This window comes from Zonotrichia albicollis, chromosome 8 (genome assembly GCF_047830755.1).
Source record: "Zonotrichia albicollis isolate bZonAlb1 chromosome 8, bZonAlb1.hap1, whole genome shotgun sequence".
NCBI lineage: Eukaryota > Metazoa > Chordata > Aves > Passeriformes > Passerellidae > Zonotrichia > Zonotrichia albicollis.
This window is the reverse complement of record NC_133826.1, coordinates 5,331,497-5,352,746: the sequence shown is the minus strand read 5'-3', so window position 1 is coordinate 5,352,746 and position 21,250 is coordinate 5,331,497. Positions and strand designations below refer to the sequence as shown.

The 21,250-nt window shown below is 50.6% G+C and overlaps 1 protein-coding gene across 4 annotated transcripts in view; it reads right to left on the bottom strand.

Annotated features, from left to right (window-relative positions):
- Positions 1-21,250, bottom strand: part of SSBP3 (single stranded DNA binding protein 3) — a 55,487-nt gene that overhangs the window by 2,534 nt on the left and 31,703 nt on the right. For 2 of the 4 annotated variants that reach the window (XM_074545745.1, XM_074545747.1), the window contains 13 exons: positions 16,085-16,174; positions 8,263-8,343; positions 7,414-7,473; positions 5,492-5,558; positions 5,308-5,384; positions 2,437-2,501; positions 2,289-2,337; positions 2,070-2,105; positions 1,840-1,894; positions 1,355-1,425; positions 579-657; positions 350-378; positions 71-172 (listed from right to left, as the gene is read on the bottom strand). In XM_074545745.1, the coding sequence (XP_074401846.1) occupies positions 71-172; positions 350-378; positions 579-657; positions 1,355-1,425; positions 1,840-1,894; positions 2,070-2,105; positions 2,289-2,337; positions 2,437-2,501; positions 5,308-5,384; positions 5,492-5,558; positions 7,414-7,473; positions 8,263-8,343; positions 16,085-16,174 (861 nt within the window). The remainder of the gene's footprint in view (positions 1-70; positions 173-349; positions 379-578; positions 658-1,354; positions 1,426-1,839; positions 1,895-2,069; positions 2,106-2,288; positions 2,338-2,436; positions 2,502-5,307; positions 5,385-5,491; positions 5,559-7,413; positions 7,474-8,262; positions 8,344-16,084; positions 16,175-21,250) is intronic. The other 2 variants (XM_074545746.1, XM_074545748.1) reach the window with 1 other exon arrangement.

The window sequence follows — 21,250 nt, the reverse complement described above, 5'->3', positions numbered from 1 at the left end:
CCAAGCCCACCCATCCCAGTGCTGGGACACCTGGGGACTGTCCCCCATCCCCAGGCACTCACTCACTCACATTGTCATTTTGGAAGGAATGGAGAAAGTTGCCTCCCAGCTCCCCGTCGTCTCTTGGAGTGCCCGGGGGATTGCTAATGCCACTTATGTTGTTTGGAGAATTCTGTGGGAGATGGAGAGGAGGTGGTGAGCAGGTCCCCACAACCCCCCGAAACGCCACAGGGGCAGGACAATGCTGTGGTCACATTCCCTGTGCCCCATCCATCAGGGTCACAGCAGCACCCCAGTGCTGAGGGAAGGACAGAGCCCACACACCCACCCTGCAACCAACCCCACTTACTTTTGGAAGTCCATCTATGTCTCCTGACCCTGCAGAGAGGGGAGAGAAAGGAGAAGAGCCTTACTGGGCCTGCAGCCACAGCCCTGTGCCCCCCACAGCCCCGCTGCCTTCCACCCACAGGCTCTGCTCTGAGCACGGCTGCTAGCTGGGCGCTGAGCCCAGGGTGGGAACAGGCACACAGGACACTGCCAGGGTCCCCAGGGGATGGATGGAGGACACCAAGGCTCACCTAATGATCCGTTCATGTGATGGGGCTCCATCCCGCCCATGCCGCCCATGGGGCCGTCAGAGCCGGGGCCCATCGGGAACTGTGCAAGGAAAAGGGGACAAACCCAAAATCAGCCACAAAACAACCCCAAGCAGCTGCCACAGTGGCCCCTGGGGACTGTCCCTGCCCCAGCCATCCCTCTGGAGCAGGGCAAGGAGGGAGGTACTGCAGAATCACTGAACTGCTGAGGCTGCAAAAGTCCTTTGAGATCACCAAGTCCAACAGTCAACTCAGCACCCACTACACCACACCCTGAACTGCCAGAGCCACACATTTCCAGGGATGGTGACTCCACCACTGCCCTGGGCAGCACTTTCCAATGCTTGGCAACCCCTTCAATGACAAAAAGTTTCTAATATCCAATCTAAACATTCCCTGGCACAACATGGGGCTTTATCACCCTCCCAGGCTGTGGGGCTCACTGTCCTCTGGGTTCACCTATAAAATTTGGACCCAGAGCTGCAGCACAGCATTCCAACCAGAATTCCACAGGATTTAAGGTTGTCCATATCCCACAAAACCCAGCACCTTGGCCAGAGCAGCAGGACTGCTGCTCTCTTAATAAGCATAAAAAATTAACAAAGTCGCCCAAGAGTTAATCGCTTTTTGATGGTTTGTTTTATTTCTGTTTTGTAACAAATGGCTGAAATCAATTAAACTGCTTTACTCTCAACTGATGAAGTTAATTATGATTTGTTATGGTATCTGATATGTAAATTATTAGAAAGCAGACTTACATTCGATCGACTGCCTGCGGGCGGTACTGGATTAATCATTGTGTAGATGTTGTCACTTGAATTTGTTGAATCTGTGGAACAGTGAAGCCCAGTAAGTCGGGTGATTAATTCATTTCTTAATTAAAACAAACTCATGCCACTTGAACTCATTCTTTTGTATTTTATCACCCAAAATTCCCTCTAACTACCACCATTTTCTGGTTAATTTGTATTTAATGAAGATCCACAAAGTTTTTAATCACAGAAATTCAACTGTGAAAAAGAATTCAACTCCTGGCTGGGAAGGGGAGGGTGGTAATTCCTCACCTTCCTGAGCCCCCCAGCATCCAAATCCACAGGGGGATGTAGGAACATCTCCAAATGCAATCCCAAAGTCAAGAAGCCCAGGCTACTCACTTCCCAGAAAGCCAAAAGCCACAAAAATTGCTCATTACCAACAGGGCAGGGATGGCCCTGGACAGAGAGGGGTCTCAGAGGGCTCGTACCTGCAGGGCTGGGCATGATGGGTGTCCCTGGAGGGCCACCGCCGCCGGGGGGACCCTGTGGAAACAAAGCTGGGGTCAGATGTGCAAACATGAGCACTGCTCACCTTTCCATGTCTTCAAACAACTTCCCCAACCCCAAACCCAGCCCAGCCACCTCCCATGGCACTGACTCCCCCCAGACCACATGAATTCCTGACGACAGGACAGACAGCAGGGGCAGGAGGACTCACCACGTATGTACCAGGCGATGAAGAAGAGTATGGGATCTGTAGGGACAAGAGGAACAGTTCAGCCATGGGCTGCACCCCATCAGGGCACAGCCTGGCCAGGATGGGAGTCCCAGCAGCCTAAGCAAGAGGCTGGGGAACCTCTCCTCTCATTAGCAGAGCTCAGCTAATGGGGAATGATCCCATTTGCAGGACATTTCCCAGCCAGCCCAAGATACTCACTGAGTTAGCACTGCTGGGGTTCGGCCACGGTCTGCCGGCGCCCGGCCCCCTGGGGACAAAATTAAACAGGGGAAAAAATAAACCTTGTGCTTTTCTGCAGACACTCCCGAGCCCGTGGTGAAACCTCCCAGAGTGGGGATTGCCTTACATGTTAATTCCAGGCATGCCAGGACCTAGGGAGTTGGGTGGAGGTCTCATGCCGCTGCCGTAGTTCTGCAACGATAACCAAGGGTCAGTCCACCGTAACGGGCAGGACACCAGAGACAAGAGAAAGGGGGGAAAAAAGCCAATAAACAAACAAAAAAACAAGCGGGTCTGTGTGCAAAAATGAGCTTTTGAAAAAAAATTAATGACGATGAACATAAGAGGCAATTGTGTTTATAAAAAAACCCCAGGCAGCTGAATATGGATGGGAGCCAGGCTGAGCCCCAAAGTTCCCCCTCCCTGCTCTCTGTGGAGGGAAAACATCCCCCTCCCAGCTCTGTGCACAGCCCCCAGCGCCAGCAACAGCCTTTTGGATTTTTCCCTTTGTGCAGGAGAAAACAGGGGCAGGAGGAGGAGAAAAGGCACCACTCGGAAGGTTCCTGCTGCAGTGTAAGGATGAGGAAAGGCTGCATGAGCTCCCCATGAGATGGAGCACTGCTTGCTCCCTGGATGACTGATGGAGTAGGGAACACCAAGCCAGGGTTGTTGTTTTTCTGTTGCTCCCCAGCTCTCTGCTCCATCCCCTGGAGCGGGCGAGGGCAGGCAGCCCCCTGGGCCCCCTCTCCTGCCTTATTCCTCCCTGGCTTAGCCTCCAGCTGGGACTGGGAGCCTCAGATCTGCATCCCTCATCTCCTAAAACCAGCTCCAGTACAAAGCCAAGCCCAAGGCAGTGGAGGAAGAGGAATCCCCCGAATGCTGCGCTCCATTTGGTCTGTGCTGTGCTCCGTGTGCCCTCCAGGCGCCGTGCAGCCAGATTTAGGTCGCGTTGCCACTCTTCCCCTCCCACCTCCCTTCTCTTCTGTAATGCATCTTTTTGGACTGTGTTTCTGCCATTTAAAGAAAAAACTGCTACAGCAGGAGGAGGGATGGCTGGCCACTTCCTACACTCCAGCCCCTTGGAGTGCCTCAAACTTGATTTTAAGTACAATACTTAGTATTGTCATTTTTTACCTGGGTTTACCAGTGCACGGTGCACTGCTGAGGGCATCACCAAAGTTTGTTTTGAAGAGGCAAAAAAGGGTTTTCCCCAAACAAATTACCAGTAAGTCCCTAATTGATAGAAATTTCAGCCATTTACACTGAATAGCAGCATCAAGCCCCTTGTTTAAAAAAAAAAAAAACCCAAAAAAACGGGCTCAGCGTTTTTAATTGGGGCTGAAAGGCTGGAAAATGAAGCCAGCTGAAAGATACTCAGGGAGGGTGAGGAGGGAATGCAGCTGTGCTGGGAGACCTGGGCAAGGCACCACCAAAACCCAGAGAGCTACAAACCCTCTTCATATTGGTGCTGGCAAACCCTCTCCTGGCTTGTGCAGAGCTACAAATGGGATTTCTAAAGGGAAAAAGGCAGCGGCAATCAGCTGAAAGGGATGATTCATCACTGCTGTGTAATAAGGAGCTGCTGTCAGGACTCCAGGATGTCCTGGCTGGATGTTCTGAAGCCCTCTGGAATGGTCTGAGAAGGATTTAGGAAGGTCCCAATGCAAAGCTTAAAGGAAAACAAGCCCAGGGCACACAAGGTGCGAGGGGCTGCGGGGTCTGGGTCGGTATTTTTGGTGTCTGCCTGCGAAGGCGCCGATTCCTGGATGGCTGCAGGCAGGCAGCGCCTGCGGGTGCCAGATTGGGAAGCCCAGCGCTTCTCCAGGGAAAGGCTGCCTCTCAAAAAACCTCTCCCTAATGTACATACACAGGGAACGGTGGAGTCAAAAATAAAGCTCTGAACATTTCACAACTCCTGCCGGCTCCCGGAGCCGCCGCCATCCCACGCGGCGCTCAGCGCGCGCTCCGCGCTTCCAAGTTTCGCGGCGAGCTCTGCAAGTGGGAAGCAGCCTCCCCCGGGCAAGCCGCCGCCGCTCGCCTTGGCGCAGGCCACGCTTGCAAATGCCTTTGTTTTTTTTTTCCCTTTTGGGTGTAATCCTCCAGGAAAGGAGGATTTCAAGCACAGCAGCAGCGCTTTGGGAGGGCTTGCCTGTGAAACGATGCTCGCGCAGGTTTTTTGTCCCCTGCCCGAGGATGGATTCCCATTCAGGTGCCCGTGGACGTGGCTGAGCACCCCCGAGCAGCATCCTCAGGTTGGTGCTAAAGACATGACACAACTCCCTCTTTACACAACATTCACTTATCTCAACAGTCTCCAGGGGAAAAACAAAACAAAACTTCAGCGCGCCCGCTCCTCTCCTGACAGACTCTGATCCTCGCGCTACAAACTCCACGTAGGCGACGATGCAGAGAGGATAAACCTCCAACCAAAATATGGTAATCTGGTTTTGAAGTCTCGTAGAAGGAACAAACAGGAGTGAGTCAACAACAAGCCACTCCATGAAGTGAATCAACGGAACGACAGCATATATTAACCCAGATCTGCTTAATTTCAAGTTTACTCCCCTTTCCTGAAATACGGAGCTCAAGCAGGCAGCAGGAAGGGCAGGTGGAGGGGAACCTCGCAGGGGAAAGCCTTATTCCCTTTGCTAAAGGGATCTTTGCCATTTCTTTTTATTTATTAATTTCAAATGCAAGCCTCCCTCCCTTTTCCTGCAGTTAGGGTTTTAACTGTTTCCCAGGCAGGCAGTGTAATGCACTCAAAGGCTGCTCCAGCTCGGAGCTAAGTGCCATCCCCTCTGACAGAAGGGCAGGAGGGAGGCTCTAATACCCTTAATGAGCTCTGAAGACCTCACTCCTGTTGAAAGGAGGGATTTCCAGATGCAAGGCTAATGTAAAACACATTAACACTAATGGGGGGACAGGGTGTGGGGGGGAACTCCGAGCCCCAGGAGGTTGTTCCCATGGTTTGTGGGATGTGCTCTGGCTCCGGGCTTACCTGCGGACCGGGACCCATGGGGCCCATCCCTCGCGGAGGATTCATCCTTTGCATGGGGCCGCCCATGTTGGGGTGCCCTGGTGGGAGGAAAGCAGGGGTGTTACACGGCACCACAGCCACTCTGGGTCCTGAATTAACAGCTAATTAAGAGCATCGGCGCTTCACCCTGCTCTGCTGGGTTTACCTTGCTGTCGCGTGGGATCCATCGAATTGGGCAGCAATGGCTGTGTACCGGGAACAGCACCCGGGGGCTGTGAAAGCAAGGGAGCAAGGTTAAAAAAATAACTCCTGCATCCCCCTGTACCCTGCTGCATCCCACATTATACTGCTACAACCTCCAGGTCTTTGCCTCCCTCATCCTTCTGCAAACCATCTCGAAACCCCGAACTAGGTGTTTCCCCCTCCCCTCATGCCAAATGCTGCTGTATTTTAGGAAAGCAGGGGAAAACCCGGGCTGAGCAGGACAGAGGTGTCAAATCCAGCAGGGAAAGGTGACCAACAGCATGGCACCCTGCTGATACACAGCACCAGGGCCAAGCCAGGCAGTGATTCACTGGCTGTGGCACGGAGATGCTCCATGTGCAGCAGAGCAAGGCCTCCTCCCCAAACTCACATTCTACTCAGGCAATGCTGCTATTTAAGCTTCAAAGGCTACTCCAAACAGATAAAGGGGAAGAAAAATGCAGATATTGTCTGCCTGAGGGAAGCAAGCTGTAAACAGCTTTGCTATGCTGGATGCCAACATTGAGGATCCCCGTGCTGGAGCACAGCACAGGCCCTGGGTGCACACGGCTGTGCTGAGGCACAATCAGCCCAATCCCAAGTTTTTTGCAGGCTGGAAGCTGGCAGCAGGAGGAAGATAAACCAGGAGGGTTGCAGAGGTGGATATTTACACTTCTGCTGCCTGACCTTCCTGCCTGCCTATTTATTCCTCTTGTCCCTAAGGATGTGACCATAACCTCGCTGAGCTCTGCCTAGGTACAAACATGTGTTCGTTATGTGGTGTTTGGGGTAAAAAAATTAAATCTTTCTAATTAACTTTACCCACTCCTGGATGCTTGATCCTGCTGTGGGAACAACCTCCTCAAACCAGTCCCTCCTGCCTCTCCTGCCTGCCCAGCTCACTGTGCTCACCAGCAGCAGAGCCTGGGATGAGCCAAGAACCACTGCAGGATGGGGTCCTGTTAAAACTGACCCATGAGGAGGTGCAGTGAATTAATACCTCGTTAGATCATCCATCACTGCCCTGGGTGGAAGGTTCTTCCAGCCATGGGGGTCCTCCATTAGTCCCTTCTGGGTTTTTCTCAGCTACATCTCAGCATCAGTTAGCAAATTCTAAAGATTCAAGTCTCAAATCCAGCAAGCACAAACCTAGAGCAAGCTGGCACATCCTACTTCCTGACTATCCTGCTCTTACTGCTAATTAGACCTACAGAAGAATCATGCTGATAGCCAAAAAAAACCCAAGCTCCCATGATAATTTTTGAACAGACACCTTTGCTGCTCAGAGGAATTACAGGTTTCCTTTAATTTCCCTTTAGTGACAAATTTGGTCATTACTCTATGGATCTGCATGGCATCATTGGCAAGGAGAGGAATTCCTTAACCAAAGGCCACGCATGCACCCAGGCAGGGCATGGGGTGGAAGCCTCAGTCCACAAGGCCAGAAACAAACTGCCCTTGTATAAGCTGGGATAAGAGGATAAACCCAACCCAAAAATTCAGCAGTGACCTGCCCTGCGTGACCCCGCCGCTGATCTAAACACTCGCTCAGCCCAGCAGCAGGATTATCTCCATCACTTTAATTTTCTGCGATTGCAGGGAAAATCCAGCCGGGCAGCGAGCATGCAGCATGGCACAGCCCTGCTGGGGACACCATGGCTGGAAAGCAGCACATTCCCCCTGGATAGGCCCAAACCTCACAATAAAATTAAACCATCACCGTTAAGTGACACCTGATGATCCGGCACTAGGAAAAAGGAGGGTGACCAAGGAGGTGATGCTTGCCACCCAAACCCAAGGAGCATCTGCAGGACACCTGGCCCTCATCCCCCTTCCCAAATAACAGCTACCCCTGGGAAATCCAGAATCCTGGGAGTGCAGTACCTGGTTGCCCATCCTGATGGGGGGCCGGGGACCTCCGGCGTAGCGCGGCGACATGAACGGCTGTGGGGACACAAAAGGCGGTCAGGGCTGGGCCCTGGGGAGGCAGCATGCTCCCCACACACGCTGGTTAGCCTGTACAAACTGCTTTCGGTTTTTTATTTTATTTTTTAATTTTATTTTATTTTTTATGGAGACATCCTTTTTAAAAAAGTGGCGTTTCAAAAGGGAAAAAAAAAAAGAGAAAGGTGTCTGGAGTCCGTTTTTTTTAGACATTTTTCTCTGTAGGTTTATTGTTTGAGAGCGTGTTTGACATTGGCAATACTAGGTGAGGCTGTTAAAATTAGTGCATGGGAAACCCTGAGTGTTAGATAATGTCCAAGTTTAAATATATAGAGATATATTAAAAAAAAGTGGCAAATAAGCACATACAGACACGCACACACAAAAAAACCCAGTGCTAAATACTGAAAAAAAAAAAAAAAAGAAGAAAGGCTTAACGTTACTTCTTTTTACAACTGCTGCTACTAACAGAAGCTTAAAAATCCACATCAAGTTAAATTTCTCAGGCTACCTTGGGAAGGTAAAACAGTCTGATACCCATGATTGACTTCTCAGTCCATTGACAACTGCATATCCAAAAACCACCAAAAAAAAAAAAAAAAAAAGAGAAAGAAAAAAAAAAAAAAGAAAAAAAAAAGGGAAAAAACCAACATTTTGCTTTGGAGCTGGGGTGCCTGGGGGGATGCTCCCCGGGGAGCGGGTACCCAGCATGCTTACAAGAGGGAGAAAAAAGGAGTAAATCGAGCGCACGTCCCGGTTCACAGCCCTACCCATCACTAGTGTCTTTACCTGACTGTGGGGTCCCATCATGCTGTTAGGATTGTGGGGTGGAGGCTGTGCGTGTGGCGAGGGCTGTGACCCAGGCGGTCCCTGTGAGGTCAGACAGTAGAAGGAGGTTATAGATTAGCACATGAAAGCGCAGAAAGAGCTAAAAAAAGGATTCACGGGTGGACCTGTTCAGTCAGGGAGTCAGTTCTCCCGGTTTTAAGTAAATTTTTTATCCTATTTTTTTTTTAATTGAGTTTCTCTTCATTTGCAGCTGAACAATGAGTAATGATATATGCGAAAAAAAATATATATTCAAATCAGAACATCTGTCAAAATACAGTGGCCACATTGAGAGTAAACGGTCCAGTGGTTCAACCAAGTCTGCAATGATAAACACACAGGGAAACACTTTTCAGGGGGGTGCAATGAGGGAAAAAAATATGCAGGAGAGGACCAGAGAGGTTGGGGGGAAATAGAAAAACTACCCCCAAACAAACAAACAAACAAACAAAAAAAAAAAAAAAAAAAAGGAAAAAAACCTAAAAAAAAAATTTAAAAATAAAAATGATTTTTTTCCTCTCACATCCCAAAGGTTGGAAACACCTCCGGGTTTGTGTTTTGACCGTGGTTCACTGGAGGTGCTGGAGTGAGCAGAGAGGATGAGGAGCACATCCCAGCTCACACCTGGGCAGCGATTGGGTGGCACAGCCGGGGCTGCACCGCCACGCTGAAGGGATGCAACATCCTTCCTCGAGGTGCATTCCCTAAGGATGCCAGTGAAATGGCTTACGAGCAAAGAAAGGATGTCTGGGGGAAAAAAGGAGAGATTAGTTGGTGCAGGTTTAAGACTGCAATGCAGCAGTCGCTGACATTTTGGGCTTGAACGCCCACTTTAAATTTTTTTTTTTTTTTAATTTCCCTTAAAAGCACAAAATCAAAATTTGCTTGGAAAAACCGCGAGCTTGGTGCAAGAAATATACCGGTGCGTGTTAACGTGAGGAAAAAGGGAAAAAAAAAGGAAAAAAAAAAGAAAAAAAAAAGTATTTTTTGAGTCCAAGGAGGTGTAATTGGTAGAGAAAGCAGAGGAGCTCTGTCAGTAGGTGATGGGAAGCGACGGCAGCTCCAGGACCGGCGCCGGAGCAGATGTTCTCTACCTGCCTCGTTACTAATTTCAACAAGTGTTCGCCTTCTAGCTGCTGCCAGCAATGGCATGGTTTGTTACCATGAGCAATTTTCTTAATTAACAGACATTAATTAGCCATTTAGCAATTTTGCAAGCATTTGTTTAGCAGCTTTCCTAAACATGAATACCACTGTGATAATGGTACTGATTAGAGGGTCCCCTAATTAACAGTACAGGGAAGGAAAATTGAAATCACATAAATTAAAAAGGGAGGGGAAGTTAATGAAGGCAGGACATATTTGCACCTGCAAATCTTTTGTACAGCGGAAACTTGAGTGCAATGTAAATAAAGTAAGAGGGTGGGTTTTTTCTTCTTCTTTTTTTTTTTTTTAATTTTTTTTTTATTTGAATGGTTCAGTGGTGAGATGGAGCCAAGCAGATTTAAACCAACAGCCTCCTGCCAGCTTCTCTGCTCCAGCCGCTGCAATCCCACCACTTACACCACCATTTATCTTCCAGGTGCCAAAAGGAACCAGCCCCTGCCCTTAGTTCCTGGCCAGCCTCATCTGGACGAGGTCACAGCACCTCAAGACAACCCTCCCCACTGCCTTCTCCATCCATGTCCCACCAGAGAGGAGAAGACAAACCTCTGAGGTCCAACTGCAGCATCAACCTCCTTTAGCAGAAGTCCTCTCCAGGCATGGAAGTTGACTTATTTTTGCTTCTGAGCTGCTAACTCTGTCTGTGAATGCAAAGTGCAGCAGGGGCAGCAGACACCTCCCACCATCCCCCAGTAAGGTCTGGCCACCCCCAAAGCCCTTCCTACACATCTCAGCTGCAGGATTTGGGGTAGGGGAGATCAGAAGAGGTGAATGAGTGATGAAACCAAGTGGAAGGCAAAAATCAGGGCTGGCAGAGGCCAAACCTCAAGCCACATCAAGTCAAGAGCCAGTGTCCTCCACAATGCCTGCCCTGTGCTGCAGGAGGGGGTCATTGCTGGCCAGGTACTGATGTCCTTCCCCCTGTATCCCACAGCAGGTGAGGGTGTGGGGTGAACAGGTACCAAACACACGGGGGACACAGCCACCTGAAGGCACCCTGCCTGGGCCTGAAGGTGATGCCTGGGGTCTGCATTTCGAGCTGGAGAGCAAACACTGTTTGACTATTGGAGAAAAAGCATCTGTGGGACACGGCAGCATTTCCACCAGAGAAAAATCCCCTGTGGCAGCTGGACTCAGAGAACATTCATTGTTTGTGCTGCTGAGTGCATTCTCTGGAGTGAGCTCCTGCCCCAACACCAAGGCTGCTCCTGGGATGCTCCAGGCTCGGCGCCGCAGCATCCCAGCCCCTGCATTATCCCATGTGGTACTGCTTCCAGAGGACACTTCTGGATAAGGTGATGCCCAGCTTGTGCAAACATTTTGGCAGGCAGGGAGGAGCTGAAAGCTGCTTTTTTATTTCTCCTTCTTTTCTTGTTTTTTCTGTGCGGCAGCATCCAAAATGTTCGCTCCAAGCTGCGGCCGCCGCGGCCCCCTCGGCAGGGCTGCCCTGCTCTGCCAGAAAGGCAGTCAGTCCCTCTGCACGCTGTTATCTCCATAAATACTTGCAGATGTTTCAGGGCAGGGACCCGTGCAGGGCTGGGAACGCCTGCTGGAGTGGCTGGGTTTTTGCACGGGATTGCCTCGCTGCACAGGGAGCAGCAGATGATCCCCACGGATCACGGCGCTTGGGACAAGTGTTTTGCAGAGACAACATGTGGGCTCCAACCAACAGAACATCCCTTTTTTCTTAAAAAAACGTGTGTTTAGCAGTTATTAACTACTCCTGTTGAAGGAGGAGGCTGAACACATGCTGTCCTGCTTCCTCCACATCCCTCCATCCATCCCTGCGGCACAGCTCCTTCTGACACACCATGCTGGGGGAGCAGGACCTGTTCTGCAGCTGCTTCACTCTCATCTCCAGACCAGCACTGGAAATCCCATCATCTCTCAAGTTTTTCCTTTTCCCCCCAAAACTGGACACTCTTTGTGTGGGGTTATTCTTCATCTTCCTGTAGCTGCCTCAAAAAACCCCAAAAAAGAACCTCAACAGCTAAAATGGTGTTAGAGGAAACTGTTTCCAACAGCTGCCACTGCCCCAACCTCCTCTCTGCTTCATTTCTTTCTCCCCTCTCCACTCCAGGGACTTTAAAAGCCCAACCTGGCCCGCCGGACAGCCGAAGTTTGCTGCCACAGCTGCTTCCTACAGGGAGTTTCCAGGAGATCAGGTTATTTCCACTCTGTCTTTCATGAGCTCGACTCCTCAAACTTCTTGTAAAATATTAAAGATGGAAAATGGCACGAGCGATCATAGCTCTGTGTGTGTCAATTTATGTTTCCAGCGTAATTCACCACAAATGGATCATGTTTTATGGGCTACATACTTTCAGCTAATGGGGGAGTTTTGCTATTTAAAAACATTTTCAAGCACCTCTGGGGGTGGCAGAACAAGGCAGGATGGTACAAGAAGGCAAAGCATCACTGCCACGAGACACCGATGGTTTCGAGTTAGCAATAGGGAGGCATCTTGTGTTTAAAATACCTGCCCCTGCCTGCCAGTTTTGACGTTAGAAAACACTAAAATAAATTAGATGGGTATTAATTAAAGCCATGCCTGGGTTTATTGGAGAGGAGATTTATTTCTACTGAAGGAGAGAGATGTTTTGCAAGTTGACGAGGAAAAAAAAGAGAGCTATCTCTGAAGGAGGCTTTAGGAGAGATGCTCCAGTTGCCCTCAAAGAGAAAGACCCCGGTTGACTTCCAGCATGTGCTGCTGGGTGAGGACCTTCCCGAGACAAGTGAGGCCAGGAGAGGTTAGACAAGACAAGGCAAGGCAAAGCAAGGCAAGGCAAAGCACGGCGAGGTTAGGCAAGGCAAGGCAAGGCAGCAAGGCAAGGCGAGGCGAGGCGGGCCAAGCTCCCCCCGCAGACACAGAAAGGCAGCCGTGGGCAGGAGCTCTGCCTCGCCTGCAGCTGGGGCTCCCAACTGCACAAGCCTGGTTTTAAGGAATATGTTTAACACAAGCTCTTCAGGAAACAAACCCGTGTCAGCCAGAGCCAAGAACAGTCACCTCCATCTGGCTGGAGCACCCGAGAGAAAGTTGACTGCAAATCCCACCATATGCTCCAGACGCTCGGTACAAAAGCCTCGGGCATCCTACTAAACTTCCAGAAAAAACTTTCTCTGATGCTTGCTTTTCCTTTCCTCCAGTTTGTAGGCTACCTTCCCTCAAACCCTGCCTGGTGCAGGCTGGTACCAAGTTCTATCCCGGGATTTTGGGAAGAGCAGCCTGGTTTTATGGAAGTGGCTGGCAGGAGCTGGCAGCACCCGATGAGCACTGGGAAATCCCACTGAGACATCAGGACAGCAGGGGGAAAATGGTGGCATCCAAGGAGGGAGCAGGACAACATGGACCCTTCCTATTGTCCCTGGCTTTACCATCCTCACCCCACAGGTGACCTCACCCAAAGGGGGGAAGTCTCCAGGACGTGGGGAGGAGAGCTGGGGAGGGCAGGGGATGTGTGGGGGGAGCCCCCCGGGCTCTGGAGCCCCTGTGCTCCCCAGCTCCCGAGGTCTGTCTGCATTAGGGGGCAGTGTGGGAACACGGAGCAGCCGGTGCTTTGTTTTGGTGCATCTCGGCGCCGAACCGCTGATGCATAGCTAACGCAGCGCCGACATTGATTTATGGTCAACTTTCCATTTCATCAGCGCGGGGTACAGGCACTCTGCCTGGGGACAGCAGCCATGCCTGGGGGGGCTGCTGACTCGGCCCCCCCCCCGGTTGTTTAGTGGTGTAAAGGTGTGGCATTAATTGCTTTCAATTTTTTGTTTTCCTTCCCGTACTTCCCTGGCATCCCCCCATCCCTCTTGCGAGGGATCTGCACCCCGGCATCAATCCAGCTTTCAAAACAAAAGCAGGAACGCCTCTGATGACCTTTAGGAGGATGAGCAGAGGGTTTGTTTGCTCATCTCAACGGGACAAAGAGAGAGATTTAAATAAAAGCATCTACCCATGCTGGCCGTCAACCCAGCCAACCTTTTGTCCAGAGCGCAGCTGATGCTGTGCTGTTAGCTGGCACCATGAAATGCCCCAGCAACCCAGGAGTGCCATGGGCCTCTCCTCTCCCATCATTCTGGGAGGTTCTGCAGGCTGCACTTCCCTTGGCCCCTGACCTGAAGGGCACTGCTGAGCCCCGGCACTGGGAAGGGAATCTCACTGCGAGGTAGTGGTTATGGATGGGGCTGCAGCCTGGAGATCTCCTTGATTCTCCCTTTCCTGGAGCACTCCTTCTCCTCCAAGCTCACTCACATGTGTTTGGGCTGCAGAGTCGCAGGAATGGTCCATATCAATGTTTTCCCTTTGCCTGTGGTGGACATCTTCACATGCAGGGCTGGGGGGGGTTCATGCATTGCAAAGTTTCTGCTACCTGAGCTTTGCTGGTGACTCATTCCTCAGCTCCCTGTGTGACTCCCCACCATGCCTGGACATGATCAGGCTCTCTAAATCCTCTCAAAAACTATCTGCCCACGCCATGCCTGCTACCCTTGGGGATATCCCTTGCAGGTCCCTGGTGCACAAGAGCAAGATGCTGAAAACCCCTGAGCCCTCTCCTGGCAGGAGGATGGCACTGGTTGAGGTGGCACCACCTCCCTCACTCCCAGGGCTGGCACACAAAGGGTTGGGGAGAAGTCCTTTCTATCTTCTGTGACCTTTTTGTTTTGCCCTCTGAATTGAGGCACTTTAATCTCCTACAGATAGGAAATTACCCCCAAACTGTGACTGGCTCAATGCTGAGCCTCCAGCCCATCTCTGCAAGAGCTGCTCTCCAGCATCTCTGAAGCTGGAATGAGCCCCAGCACCCGCAATAAATCAGACAGCCTTTCATGGAGGCGATGTTCAGACTGTGTTAAAAGGTGGGATTTTTCTTCTGCTTTCCATCCCGAGGGCTGGGAGGAGAAACCAGATGTTGGAGGGCTTTCAGGAAAGGCAGGCTCTTGAGATGTCACATGTGAGCCATATGCACCAGCACCCTTCCTCTCTTCCCTCTAGCAGTGCTGGGGATGGGCAGCATAACCTGTCTTGGTGTTATTACATTGTCTGGGGTTTCAGGATCCACTTCCACTTCTGAGCTATCCCCAACCCAAGTGGCTCCTGTGCCAGCTGCATGGGAGGCAGGGAGCTGAGATGGGCTGTTTGCTCCTGAATCAGACCCTCAGTGCAAAAGTGCTACAGGAGGGCAGAAAGGAAAGAAGGGGGGACAGCTTGGAGGCTGTCAACAGGAAGAGTCAAGACGGCAGCACGAACAGTAAAAGTCTGGAGAGATGTGACTCCTCTCCCTCACCATTCCCACTCTGGGAAAGCCAACCCATCCTCTCGACGCCTTGCCCTACATTCCTGCCAGCTTTGCAGCCCTCGCAGCTCGGCGTGAAGCAGAAGCCCCAGAGGACAGTCAGCTTCACCGCGGGGCGAGATCAGGACGTTTTGGAGAGACATTTGTTGGAAGCAGCAGCTTGGCACCGGGATTGCTGGCAGCAGCTCTGACCTGCGAGATCACATCTCCGCCATTGGCTTCACCCCCGGCCCCGAGCGCTGCTGCAAGGCTCGCCTGTTTTAGGGTTCTCCACCAGTATCAGATATTCTTACTTTGTCAGAAGCATGTTCAGGAAATGGGATCTCTCTTTCTCTCTCTCTCTCTCTCAAAAAAAAAAAAAAAGACAGGACCCTCCTTCCCCCTTCCCACACAAATGTAATCGCCGATATCGGGCTCAGATATCGCCACAATAAATCACAAGCTCCTTATCGAGCTCGCCTGTCTACTGCCCGAGAAGTTCTCCCATATACAAATCACAAGCCCAGATTAAAAAAAGCCCAGCTTGCCAAAACAAATATTCCTTTCAACTCTTATCCCATTTTTTACACGAACAAGTGTTTCATCCTCAAGCAGGAGGGTTTTAAAGCACCGAAAGCTTATGTTGCTGCAAACCAGTGCAGCTCATGCCGGGCAAAGAGATTCCTTGAGGAAAAACCCTCAAGGTTCAAGGTTTGAAAACTCCTTTTCTTTGTGCTTGTTGATATCCTGTCTGTCAGCACCACTCCAAACATGTTACCCCCTCCTCTGCCAGAGCTTGTTGTGGGATAAGGAAGGAGCGAGGGGACTTTGCTGGGTATTTGCTTACAAGGTGCCTCCACGGCATTCAGGGATTTGGCTGGAGCCCACTCCCGCCTGCAGCCGCAGCCAGGGTTTGTTAATGCATTCAGTGATTGCATTTGGAAAAAATCAAGTGGTTAACCAGAGGAGGGGGAAAAAGTTTCAGGAATCAAAATCCAGAATGTTTTCAATTACACACGTCTGTTAGGACTGGAGAACAAATACAATCCCAACCCAAACACAAACCAAGCAGCTTTGGAAAAAAAACATTGGTTGTAAATACACAGTAACCTCTTCGAGCAAGAAAAGAATTTGCTTTAAGGCCACAAAAGATAGAAAGCAAACGTGGAAGCACAGCAGAACACAAGTTATTCCTAGACAGGTCAGCTGTGCAGGCATGCTGCTTCCCTAGCATCCTCTTGGGGAAAAAAAAAAACCAACAAAACACAGGCAGGACAGCGCTGACACCCAGAGCAAAAGCAAACACGTGCGTGGTTGGAGGGGAGGGAGCAGCAGGAGGAGGCACAGCCTACCTGGAAGAACCCGGGCGGGATGGGGCCCCCGGGCATCCCGTCATTCGGGGGAATGTTTCCAAGCACGGGACTCGGGGCAGCAGCTGCGCTCTGCGGGGAACAAAACCAGGGCAAACATGGTCAGAGTTATGACAAAAGCACGTTAGAAATGCCACCTCTCCTGCCACATCCCACTGAGTCCATCTGCCTGGTGTCCCCGGAGCCCTGAGCAGGATGCTGGCAGCTGGAGGGACACCGGCCTCTGTGACTCACCCACCGAGGAGATGGCCACACAGAGCCTGGAGATGATTCTGGGGTTTGTTTATTCATTTACCCAGGCACCGAGTCTTGCTTATCTACCAAGTGTAATTTTAGGCAGAAGCTGATTGAAAGCTTTAAAATGCTTCTCCTCCCACCTCCCCACCATGCTCGCTGGTTTAGCCCCGTCCTTTGAAAATTACGCTTCCCTGACCTCACCAGCATGCCAAGGCTTTATTAATAATTTCCAAATTCATTGCATTCAACCTGTGGAGTCACATTCTCCCTCGTGCCTCCCTAGAATGAGCCACCAGCCTCAAAAAGGAGGGACAGGGACAGACATGGGGTACCTGGACAACCCACTCACTCCTCTCAGCATCCCTATTTGCATTTATTCACTTCTGGGAAAGCACTAGCATAATGGGAAGCTCCTACTCTGAAGGAAAATATAAGAAAAAGATCTTTCTCTAAAAGTCACTGCTGGTGACACATCCCTGTGAGATCAGGAGCAGTACCTGTGCCATCCAAGTGCATCCCATTTTGCCCAACACCAAGTGACCCCATTCCAGTTACAGGGCAGTTACAAAGGCACCCCAGTGGTGTTAATTGGATTTGGACCACTGAACTACTCCCTCCACCAATTTTTATGAGGGATGTACCCACCTAAAACCATAGTGGAAAAACTTTCCACTGAGGAAATCCAATGAGGAGATGGGGTACATGTGAGCCTGCTCAGGCTTGGTTTCACCCAACAAACCCCATGTCCCAACAGCAGCAGAGCCAACCCCGGCTCCAATGTAGCAACAACCACAAGATGTGAGCACAGGGGAAGCCAGGCTGTCAGGGCAGCCTGCAAAATTAAGGATTATCACTAAGGACTAAGGATTGCCAAGATGGGATCCCCATGTTTGGTCGGCAATCCTGCTATTCCTGACCAGAAAGCCTTGCAGAGGCAGGGGAGCACCAGACTAATCACTGCCTGGTGCCTTCCCAGGGCATCCTTCATGCCCCTCACCATCCTCTCCAGCAGGAGTTGGCGTGCAGGATGTGGGATGAAGGCCAGGACCATGCCAGATGAGGGGTTGGTTTTCCTACCCCAGCATCTCAGAGCTGCAAGTGTCACAGACAACAGTGGAGGCTGATTCCCCAGTAAGAGCCTCCTTTCATGAAATAACCAATTCCCCCTGAGGCTACAGGGTCCTGCACCCCCAGGAACACCCCCACGCCACGCTCCCTCCCCTGCCCCTGAACAAGGCATCCTGAACAGCCTTCCCCCCACCAGCAGCAAAGGCCAGATCTGAGTGTTTTTACAGTTAATAAAAAAAAAAAAAAAAAGTCCTGGCAGGAAAAATAAGCCTGCCCATTCCAGGCTCTTTTTATACATCAGACGGCAGCAAAAATAGATGGGAGAGGGAGTGAACCCACTTCTCCCCCTCCCTCCATCCCCCCAAGTGGGTCAGCTATAAAAGTAAAACCAAATCTTAATCCAAGGCCATGAACATATTGCAGTTTCTCTGCAAAGCAGATGACGGTTCTTAATGCAAAAATATATAAGACTGAGCCCCAAACTGCAGCGAGCCCATTTGGAATTTCCTTTATTAAACCCTCTATCACGCAAAACGCTTCTCTCCCAAGGCGGCAAGCGCTGCAATAAAGCTGCCAAGGTGATATTTTATGGTTTCAAGAGATTTCCAGCACACTATAATCCTTTGCTTGGGGAATCTCCCAAAGCGAAATGGATCCCAAAGTGGTGGGAAGTGAGGAGGAACATGGATTTGAGGATCTGGGGGGAAAAGGACGCTGCTCTTCAACTCCCCTCTGCAACAGGGAGCAGAGGGAGAAGGGCAGAGGAGCCAAAGAAAACCTTGAAGCAAATGCCCATTTTTCCACAAAACCACAGAGTATTTTTCCGTGTTAAACACCCTGAAACCTCACCTATGCCTTCGCGGCGTAAACGGGGATTTAAAGTTCCTCGCACATGTGGCGCTTGGCAGAACTTGGTAATTAAAAACCCGCAAGTACCCTGAGCATATTGTAGGATGAGAGCCAAATTGGTCAGCCCTTGATGAATGATTTACAAGGCTGCGAAGTGACATTTTATTTCTTTTTTTATTCCCCTCCCCATCACCGCTGCTAAGGTAAACACTGAGGCACCTTTAGCCCTGGTGAAGCGATGGGAGCGCAGCTGTGGCTGGAGCAGCTCTGTAAAACACTTGGGCATGCCAGAAATGAAAGAAAAAAAGGCAAAAAAAGACAGCAGGAACAACTTTTCCAAACCTTAAGGGTGAGCACCCAAACCCTAAGGGTCAGTGCACAAACCCAAGGGCTTTCCAGCACCCATTTCCAGGGCTTTTTTGGCCACACAGCTCCTCCCACATGGTTTATTTTCAACATTTTGATCCAGAATATCTTTTTAGGGACTATTGGTTGCAGTTTGCTTTCCAAAGCTCTTTCCTTAGGTGAACATCTAAAACCCACCGAACCTCCCTGGTGAAGGTACAGACAATGAGCAGTTGCCATGGAAGCTGGCAGAAAATGGGCATGGAACTGCTGTGCCACCACATCCAAACTGGAACTGAACTAGATGCACATCAGCCACACAAAGGTCACCATTGGCACGTGACACCCTGAACTTCCTTCCACTGAAACACATGGAAACCACTGCCAGAAATGAGCCAGGACTTCTCTGGCAATGCTGGCACGCCAGCTTATTTGCCTTTTGTAAGATGGCAAATTTTCCCCATGTTGGAAATCAATATATATATGCATTCCTGGGGCGCACATGCATAGCTATATACACAAACACACATATGTATTTTTAATTCCCTGCCACACACGTCGGTATTTTTCCCTCTTTTTTGTGGTGGAAGCCAGTGGAATGATGACAATCTGGATCACCGTGTTTCGCTTCCAAAGCGAAGCTCTCAGTTAACACACCGGCCTGGTACGCCAGCAGATGCCGTCTAAGCCTTTAAATCGCACACTAATTGCACTAATTGAGCTAACAGTCTCTGTTTCGTCTCCCTACCCTGAGTCAACCAGCATCTTCTGGTACTGCTGTAGAGATCCAAGCTGTTGACTGTAGTGTTATTTTGTCAGCCATTAAACGATTCATCAGAGTCATTAATTGATTTATTACCGCTGCCTGCGAGTATAGCTTTGCAAATAAAGAAGGATGGAGGTCAGGAGGCAATGGAAATCGGACAAAACAGCACAGCCAGGAGCTGGGCACTTGAATTATCGATAGGAGCCCACTTGCGCAGGACCACTGGCATCAGGTTATGGAAAACAGGGAAAAAAAGAGAAGATGTGCTGTCTCGCTGTGCTACAAAGCTGGTTAGGGTCTTCAGCTACAATCTACGCAGGATGTAAAAGGGCTATTAAAACCATCTTGTTTTCTTAACCTAATCCTCCAGGAGAAACCAGGTTATTCAGCTGTATTAACTGAGCTGACGAGCAGCAGGCAAGAAGCAGCGGCGTGGCTGCCCCACAGCCGCTGGCGCATCCCCACTACACTGATGTCACCCCAATCTGCTTTCCCAGGCCGGGAGCACGGCTCACCTCCGCTGTCCCCCAGCCCTGGGAGGAGCTGCGGTCCAGTGCTTTTATTTATTTACTTTCTTTACAGCAGGGCTGAGGTCTGTGCTGGGCGGGAGGATTTGCAGCGCGCAGGGTGCGGCGAGCCGTTTCCTGCCCCCCGCCCTGCGCACTAGGCCTCAGCGCGGCCGGGAGGCACCAACGAGGGCCCGGCGGGCTTTGGGGGCTCAGTTATGAAACCAGAGCAGGTGGGGTGAAATCACCCTCACTGCCAGAACGTGTCTGCCCCCAGCTCCTAGGTAACTGGGTAATAAAAGGCAGCACCCTACGAGAGGGGGTCTGGGAAGCCAAGGAGCTTTCTGGATGTGTTGTCCAAGGGATTCTCCCTCCTCATCTCCCCCAATTTATGAACCTTGAAGAGCAGCCTGAAGGTGGGCTAAGGCACTGCACCCCTTCCTGCAAGACTCTCAGTGTCACCATTATGACAGCCAAGCCCCAGCTCACCACCACCCAAACCTGCCATGCTTCACCAACACCAGCAGTGGTTCCTATGAACCATCTATGAAAAACAGGTTCCAACTGGTGGTAGTAACTCTGCCATTGAATGCAAACTGGTGTCCCCACCACACACTCCAGGCGAGCAGCTTGCCCCAGCATCCCATGCTGGCTTTCATCAAACACTTACTTTTAATAAAAATAACATGACCAGAGTGGTGCAAGGGAGAAGAAAGGATGCTCCACTTGTGAGAAGCACCACCAACACTGGCTGCTTGTCCAGGCACTGCCCACATCAACCCAGCAGTGAGATGGGGAAAGCAAAAGCATCTTCATGGCACAGACCTAAAACCAAACTAAGGATGGCTGGGTATTTCCTTTTTGAGCTCCAGCTGTTTTTGCCCTCTCTCCTCCCCAGAAGAGTGGACCAGAGGATTTTGGCTGCATCTCACACCTTGCAGCCACTGTGGGAGCAGCACAAAGGTTGAGGGCAGCTGCCTCTGGTAGGAGCACGCGGGGGTGCTCAGGCCATGCTGGTGATCTGGTATCTATCTGTCTCCTTTGATTTTATTTTTTTGCCTAGAGCACAGGCTTTGGAGCCTAAAGAAGAAACCAGCGTGCGGGTCAGGACTTAAGCAGGCTGCGTAAACAGGTAATACGGAATTTAATTGGACTCCAGTTAAGCCTTTTCATCTCGTTAAAGCTGCCTTCATCTTATATAGCCAGGTTTTAAATTTAATAATAGAACCCTCCCACACCTCAGAGTAACCCGATTAACGCCAGGGAGGACGACATGCCGCCCGCTTCCCCTGGACCCAACCCTCAGATCCTGTCCCCATCAGTCCCCTCCACAGGGACTGTGTTCTATCAACGTGCACCAAAATAAATACAACACCA